This window comes from Onychostoma macrolepis, chromosome 16, assembly GCF_012432095.1.
Source record: "Onychostoma macrolepis isolate SWU-2019 chromosome 16, ASM1243209v1, whole genome shotgun sequence".
NCBI lineage: Eukaryota > Metazoa > Chordata > Actinopteri > Cypriniformes > Cyprinidae > Onychostoma > Onychostoma macrolepis.
In genome coordinates, this window is record NC_081170.1 from 11106027 (window position 1) to 11114914 (window position 8888).

The 8888-nt window shown below is 39.0% G+C and overlaps 1 protein-coding gene across 1 annotated transcript; it reads right to left on the reverse strand.

The window, feature by feature from the left end:
- Positions 1–457: 457 nt before the first annotated feature.
- cited4b (Cbp/p300-interacting transactivator, with Glu/Asp-rich carboxy-terminal domain, 4b) lies at positions 458–2880 on the reverse strand. The gene is made up of 2 exons (XM_058747906.1): positions 2690–2880; positions 458–1914 (listed from the first exon to the last, which is right to left on the reverse strand). Exon 2 carries the CDS (start codon positions 1903–1905, stop codon positions 1144–1146), a length of 762 nt encoding a protein of 253 aa, XP_058603889.1. The 5' UTR covers positions 1906–1914; positions 2690–2880; the 3' UTR covers positions 458–1143.
- Positions 2881–8888: the final 6008 nt, after the last annotated feature.

Consider the following 8888-nt stretch of genomic DNA (forward strand, 5'->3'; position numbering starts at 1 on the left):
CTTTCATCTCCAGAAAACAAAAGATGATATTTTGAACATTTTTGCCCATTCATTAAGGTCCAAAAACCTACTGGACCCAAATGAATTATTGTATGGAGAAGGACAAAAAAAAAAAAAAAAAAAAGACAACCTAACACAAACATTTCAAAGTAACTTGTCTGTTCCAAAGAAGAAAGAAATGCATAAAGTTTTGGAACAACAGGAGGAAGAATTTTATTTTTTGAATGAACTATCCCTTTTATGATAAATGGTAGATAACTAGTGAAGTAACCGTTTTAACCAGGCAAGATTGCAATTAGAACCATTAAAAGGAGCAAATTTATATAATTTGATATGACATGGTAACTAACCAAATAAAGCTAATCCAAGCTTCTTCCAGTTTTTCTGCTTGCTTTTGACAGATATAAATGTTACACGCACTCCTTTTCATTTCCACAAATAAGATCAGAGACTGATGAAAAATTAGGCCAGAGTTAAAACTTGGCCATCTTTATTACAAGTCACACATAGGTTTGAGCCCTCCTGGACTGTTGGGTTGGGGGAGACAAATAAATAAAAGCAACTTGATTTAAGGCAATTCTAAAGCTTAGACAGACCAGTTGTATCACGACAGGCGTTAACCACTATTGTAAGCAAGCAGTGGTTTGGGTTTGCTGAAACTTTACAGTCCAACAAAACATCAGACTTACAGTTTGGGTCGAATGAACAAAATTCTCAGTCTAAATGATCAAAAACAATTCAGCAATACCATTCTGGGAGTTTCCCCATAAACCAAAGGTTCTTAATGTCATTGCTTTTTTTGTTCTATGTTAATACATCTGATAAGCAATAAATAAATACATTTTTAAATGTAAAACTGCATTGAAGACAAATAAGGTTTGAGTGTCTTTACATTGCACCAAGTTCACAGTTCTGAAGTGTTGTTACATTCATCCATGGATCGCCGCTCGGCGTTCCAGCCAGAAACAGAACTGTAGTCCTGACAGGAGCTTGACCACCCGTTTCTGTGGACAAAGAGGCATCTGATCACCTCTCGTCTTGGTGATGGCGATCACAAAAAACAAGACAAAAAAAAAAAAAAAATAGATCAAAAGAACAACTTTTGCTGCCCATCTCGCCTTTAAGCGTCCATATGTTCCAGTCTCAGCAGCTAACGGTGCTCGGCTGCTGTTTGCTCACAAAGTCCGAGATAAAGTCAAACTCGTTCTGTCCCAGAAAGAGTTCAGGAAGTTCCTGCACCCTGTCCAGTCCTAGTTCCATGACCAGCGACGTCAAAACTTCTTCATCAATCAGATCGGCGTCCATGCCATTGAGACTGAGAGCCGGGCCGGCCATATGCTGCATGTTGCTCAACTGGGCCTGACCCATGCGGAATTGCGCCCCGTTCCCCATGTGGTTGCCGTTCATGTGTCCCAGAGGGTGTCCATGGTACTGGGTGTTGAGTTTCTGAAGGTGCATGCTGGCCATGAGCTGTTGGGAAGTGAGACCCCCGGTCATGTACTGTTGTTGTTGTTGTTGTTGTTGTTGCTGCTGCTGCGGCGGAGGCGGTTGCTGTTGCTGCTGCGCTTGGTGCATGTGGTGGTGCTGTTGATGCTGCTGAATGTGATGTTGCTGCTGCTGGCCCTGGTTGTTGAACATCATGTTAGTTGACTGCATTTGGTGGTGACCCATCTGTCCATTCATAGGCCCCACCATGCTGGCCCTCTGGCGCATGGCAGCCTCCATGTTTCCCTGAGGCCCCGCTCCATAGTGCATCATCTGTCCATTGGGCATTGCTCTCAGGCCGGGCTGGGGTGCATGCTGCTGAGGGCCTGCCTGCAGGCCTCCATTCATGCCCATCCGGTAGCCATGCAGACCCCCGTTACCCTGTCCATGGTTCATGGGCATCATCATGTGCTCTGCCATAGAATCTCCCTTCAATGAAACAGATGATATTAGGTTTAGAATTGGACTACTGACAACAGAAGCAAGTTGTTTTGCTCTCGGCCAAACTGATAAGAGTAAATGCGTCCAGATTAATTGGCTACAAATTCTATAAATGCACAAAGAAATCTAACAGTTTTTATTCAAGACTTAGCAAAGACTACACTAATTTCCACTCCCATTGAACAGGTAGGAGAGATGTCTTTTTGCACCCTTCAGCCCACCTGACTGCCCACTCAACACACTACAACCTCTTAAGTCCCAATGATGCACATCCAAACAACACTTTTGAAATTGAATGTAGTATTATTCTCTCAGTACTAGAACCTTTCACACAGCCTTATTTAATTTCCATCTAAATAAATGAAGTATATATTTAAACACTAGATCTAAACAATGAGGATAACTGAAAATGCATTTTAATTAAACCCTTAAATGTGTGTATGAAAAAAAATATTAAACGCCATTTTTATATTATAATCCTGTACTTTACACACAGAAATTTAAAGAATGCACAACACCAATCCAAAGAAAGTCACCGTGCAGTGAAGCAAACAATGGATCTGCCACCCTGAGCTCTAAAACACTGGCGCTGTCTTAAAACCTAGTAGCCTGCCTACCTAGACAGCATTTTGGGCATCACAAGCGCGTGCAAGCACGTAAAATGCTATACGCGCTAATGACGACTAAAATGCTGTCTAGATAGGCAGCACACTGCGTTTTAAGACACAGTCCGTGAGTTTCTCAAGCCTTTTGAATCTCTTACCCCGTGTCCTGTGCTCAGTGACTCCGCCGCGGCAGGACAAATGAGCTTTATTTGTTCAAAAGCCTCTGAAGAATTAGACTTTATATTCCACAAGGTGAAGCTTCATACTCCAGCGGACCGACGCACAAAAGAGCGCTGCTCACTATCTTCAAACGAGAGTGAGTGTGTGTGTGTGTGTGTTTTCTGGGTCAACTCCACGGGCTTATATATGAGAAAACCGGAGAGGTGGAGCTATCGTTCACTCTATCCTTTGTTGCCATTGGCCCTGCTGCTTAATATCAGTGTGCATAGAAACCCCTAGCGGTTTCTGTCAAACACTGGCCAATTTCTGTCTACAGTTTTGGGTTGTTTTTCTGTTTCTGATTTAAAGTGAACAGGAAATCCCTTCAGAAGCTGATCTGTTTGATTTTAAGTAAAGCTTAAGGGCTAGATAGCTAGATAGCTATATAGATAGATAGATAGATAGATGGATGGATGATGGATAGACAGACAGACAGACAGACAGACAGACAGACAGATAGATAGATAGATAGATAGATAGATAGATAGATGATAGATAGATCTATTGTTTATATAGGCCTACAAAAAATGTTGATGCTCAAGCCAGAATAGAGATAGAAAATGTTTTTCTATGTGTTTCTACTTAAGTAATTTTTACATTACTTCGTTACTTGTTTCTTTGTAATTAACTGTGAAATTTACAAGCAAGTTTTTGAGTGAAAATTGTTTCTTTCCCCCAATTTTTTTCAGTATTGAATTGATAGATTTACTAACTTGATGCTGAATAATGTACATTGTGTGTGTGTGTGTGTGTGTGTGTGTATGTATAAAGTGTTTCAATGACTCTTCGTGCCTCTAAACCTAGATAACAAACATATCCACTCTGATTAAAGACAAAACATTTTTAGATTAATAATCCAATTGTTTATCAATCTAGTTCCTTACATGTTGTTCTTCAGAGGTTTTTTTGTTTTGGCCATTGTGGGTGCTTATACATTAGTGTGAGTGTGTGTGATCTGGCGGCTCTGTGGCAGTCCATGTGACCCAGCGCTTGCTCTGCTGTGCCGTGTCTTGCTGGGTGTGAGAGAGAGAGGGGAGGGGAAAGGAATGCTGGTGCTATTCTGGGCCACCGGCTGGAGTGGTGGTGGTGCAAACCTGGGCTGCATGTGCAATTTATTGGAAGCTGCAGAGCACAAGGTAAAAAATAGTGGGGCAGCTTCAGTACTGGTTCAGTTCCGATGATCTTGATGAAGATGGTGTAACATACCAAACTGGACCCTGATCACTTGCTCTGAACACAACAACACTGGGCTTGTCTGTTTGAGAGAACAGGGAATCAACATTCTCTGTTTTGTCACAATAGCTCTCTGTTTACTCAGAGGTCAACACTGGTCAGAGCAGAACCTCACACCTCTAAAGTGCATTATCTCTTGACAAATTAACATCTCAATTCCACTGTCTTTGTTTTGTGTTATTACCGAGACCTTGGGTGTAATTTGTATGATAATCTATTCACACCTCCAACAGTTTGCTGCACTTCTAAAGTGTTAAAGACAAATTTTGTGGTGTTAGGAAATATGGGACAGAAGTCACATCACATTATAGGTCAAAGATAAGTTATCATGATAACTAAGTATAAACTGACAGTCCACACTAGACCAAGTAAAAAGTTCAGCTTGTACAAAACTGAGCAACAAGATCATCTTCAGTAACACCAGCGAGTTCTTCATTGTTCCTTCCTTGTCATTGTTTATCTCGATACCAAAGGTCATCTGGACGCACAGTTGAAAACTGTGTACGCATGTTGGGTTTGCTCATGATTATAATACTAGTCACGTTATTGTGGATCATCTAGCATTACCATATTCAAACTTCTCAAAGTAAAAATGAGCTTCTGCTGCATGAAACAGTTACTAAATAGAGATATGCACAAAGAAATAGGTCAATTATTTGCTCTCTAAATTACTTCTTTCATTTTTGTAGTGTCTTTTTATGGGTTGTTTTTGATTGTTTTGTTGGATATTCCAGTTACTTATTTTGTCAAGAAATTTAATTCAGTTTTTATCTATGAAGGTAGATGACGTAACATGTCCATATGCTTTTTTAAATCAAACAAACATGTAGGAAAAATTTTAATGAACATATAAAGGAAATGTCTTACTAATGCTTTTCCTTCACTGGTTCATTTTTAATGATCCTGCAGTGTGACAAATGAATTTTAAAAGACAAATATTTCACTAAAGGTCACTAAATACGCATGCAACATAATTGTCACACCACATGTTTAACTTTTTTAAACTCTTTAATGTAAATTATCCAACAATTTGAATGTTCACCATAGAGTGAAATGTAAAAAGACTTGGACCCCAATCACTAGTGGCCACTTTACTAATGGGGATCGAAATAAAGAATGGAATACAAAGACTTTCACCAAGCCGTTTGTACTTACAAAATGTAAGATCCACAAGATCTCATTTTATAATAATCATTTATCTAGAGTCAGGTGTTGTGATTCTCTAATAGAATAAAGCAGCTGTGGTTAAATCAATATTCCAGTGAGAATAATCACACCGCATATTCACAATTACCTGTGCATTAGACCTCATCCGTTCCTCGAGGCAGATGCACGGTCCATTGAGAACTCAGCTGTGGGAGCTGCTTATTTACCGACAATGCCTCAGCTTTACGATGGTGTGCATGTAGACATGGAGGATTAATGTTTATTGACACAAACAATTCAAACATGTGATTAAGCCTAAACAACTAGACATGCCCGTGTAAATCAGCACCACAGCCCTGAAGACTTGCCCTACAGTTAGTGGTTTAGCATCCAGCTTAGACACCTAGTTTGCCGGCTTGTTTGTACAGTGTGTGTCTGGTCGGCCGCGGGCTCGTCCTCCCCCACACCTGATTAGCAAAGAGGCAAGAAGCTGGAGGAGGGGCCGGCCAACTGCCACCAAGAGCTGCCTGCTAAAGGACTCAAGAGACTAAATAGAGTTGATAACATATCGAGACTGTAGATTGTATGTGTAAAACTGAGAGTTTTATCAGGCTAGTTTTGCTCCCATTTACATGGTCACCAAAGAATTACTGTTTCTTGTGGAGATGTTGCTGTAGGTTTCTTCAATCCAATCTCACAGCAGTTCGTACATATTTTACGAGGTGGCTAATTCATACGACCTTGCTCATACGAATTTGTACATTATGTGAAAAATCATATGTATTTTATGAGCTGGCAAATTTGTAGGAATTCATACAAATGACCACCCCTAAACCTACCCCTCACAGAAAAAGTACAAAATCGTACGAGTGAGGTCGTACGAATTAGCCACCTCGTAAAATGCGTACGAATTGGTCATGAGATAGCATTGGTTTCTTTTTGCCTTTATTTTAGTCTTAATTCACATTCTTAGTCTTACTAATTGAGTCACCAGTGCACACTATTACATGCAGGAAAAAAATAGTAGGCTAAATCGTGTGCACGATTTACTATTTTGTTCCCTCGATTTATAAATTGTGCACACGATTTATAAATCGAGGGAACGAATTAGTAAATCGTGTGCACAATTTAGCAAATCGAGGGGACGAATTAGCAAATCAAGCGCACAATTTAGCAAATTGAGGGAATGGAATAGTAATCGCGTGTACGTTTTAGTAAATCGTGCACACAATTTATTTATTTTTTCTTGCATGTCATGTGCAGGGCTCTGTACACTATACTAAATACATAGCAAAGTTTGTCATCATAATTTTTTAAAACTTGCTCTTAATCTAAAATGAGTTTACCTGATGTCACTGAGGCCTTTCGGCTTAGTGGACAACCAGTATTGTAACCAACAGCTAAATAGCTCGGCATTGTTGTAACTTATTCTGGTGCCATAGTGTGAGTACAGAGGCGTTGTGTGAGCTGCGTGAACATGATCTTACTGTAGTTCTAGACTAAATGTCAACATGTATTAATTCATTTCACTCACAAAAAAAACAGATTTAGTATTCATCAAAATGGATTAAAACAGTGAAATGCAAACTCAGAATATGACGCAAACCTGCAATAATTAAATGTTAAATAACACAAATGTATCTAATCCCATTTTATTAACCAATCTTTGTTGCTGACCTTTGATGATCCAGTTCTACCATACTAATAAGCAAAAATGACTTTAGATAAACTAACAATTGTGCTTCATTGTTTTTTTTTTGTTTTTTATTGCTGAGGAGTGTTGAACTTTCTTCTCCTGCGTTCTACTGTACAGATGTGAATTAACTTTTCCTTCAACCTGAGGTTTATTCATTACACTTTTTGGTGTGAAAGGGCTTTTACATTTGCTATAAATAGAACTTCTTATATTAAACAAAAACAATCAAGCCCTGCTCATATTATGCTCATACGCGAAAGTAGCGCAAAAATAACGTAGCGCATTACTTTACATAAAAAGCAACTAAGTAACGTAATAAGTTACTTTTTAAGGGAGTAACGCAATATTGTAATGCATTACTTTTAAAAGTAACTTTCCCCAACACTGTTCATAATGTTACAAAATGCTATTCTTTTAAACATTAAGTTCATCAAAGAATCCTAAAAAACATTGTTTCTAGAAAAATATTAAGCAGCACAACTGTAATAAACATTAATTATAATAAGAAGTGTTTCTTGAGCAGCAAATCAGCATATTAGAAAGATTTCTGAAAGAGTATGTGACACTTAAGACTAGAGTAATGGCTGCTGAAAATTCAGCTTTGCCATCAAAGGAATAAATTACTTTTTAAATGTATATATTAAATATATAGAGTTATTCTTAATATTTCAGAATATTATACAATATATTTCACTGTTTTACTATATTTTTCATAAAATAAATGCAGCTTTTAGTTAGCATTCTTTCAAAAAACCTTTTTCTAGCCCCAACCTTTTGAATAGTACATCACATTGTGGAAGTAAACAGAGCAGCAAACGGCATTTTTTTTTTTTTTTTATCAATTTCCTAGAAAACCATAGATGTTACAGCAGGCTATGGCATATGTAAGAGTGTTTTTGTCACTCAGACACTTTGCCCCGCTTTACTATGAGAAGATCAGACTCTGTCCCAGCCACCCCAACCCCTCCAACCCAGTTACAGAAACACTTCACTATCTACCTTGTTTATTTAGCTCCAAAGTGACCCCTCGCTCTCTCTCTCTCTCAAGAGTTGAGCAGCTGGACATTGCTGCAAAGCTATTGTTTTTACCCTTGTGTTTTCAATAGATTTCTTAGTAAGGTCTAGGAACTCGTTTTCATCATGAATTATCTACAAATTGGAAGTAATGTGTCACCAGGGTCACACCAGGTCAGGCTTTGGGTGCTGGCTGCCTTATAAGTGCACTCCCAGTAAATATATGATGCAATTATGAGTTGCAACAGTTTGAGTATGATTTAGCTGTGCAACTTGTTGTTGACTTCCATGGAATGTTAAAAACAGTGTAAATCAGTTTGAATGTTATATATGTGACGACTTGTGTTATTTTTATATGGGTCTTGCACAAGATGCGTCATATGGCATGACGGCTGTAATATAACAAAACCGGCATTTTTTCTTGTGACTGGTCCTATAACTTGCAATGCCACAATAATAGGGCATAGTTCAGATTTTCCCAAGATTGCATGTATGACAGCAGGAGCGGGACCTTCTACTGTTTCACCAAAACAGAAACACACCTGCTGGGCTTCAGAGAATCTTCTCCCCACCCCCACTCATCCAACCCTTCCCCCAAAACCCTGCATATCCATAATGCTTTGTCTTATTCTACAGATCAACTTCTCCTGAAGCACCAAGACTTAACACACACTTAACAAAATAAAGAGCGTTACCACCCACTCAAGACACGGGCCATTGAAGGTGTTCATCTCAGCACTCTAGAATCAACACAGGCGTTACCTTATATAGCTTAGCGGCCGGCCCATAATCACCAAGCTGCCTGTTGGAGCATTCGCAGATAATTAAAGAAAAGATGTTCTCAGAAGATCAGGATGGCAGTACCATCTGCTATTTTGTTGACTGCTTAAACAGTGATGTTGGTTAGCCTACTTGACAGTTGGCTTACATGCAGACTTTGGTGTATTCGTGAACTTCAGTTCTGGTGGTTTCAGCACCTGCAGACCCAGTTTTGTTCACGCAAAACAATCTGTTTCAGTTGTGATCTGTGCACCATTTTTGCATGATCT

Bases quoted from the DNA above. Each gene is read 5' to 3' on its own strand.
- cited4b (XM_058747906.1), bottom strand. From the start codon at position 1,905: ATGGCAGAGCACATGATGATGCCCATGAACCATGGACAGGGTAACGGG.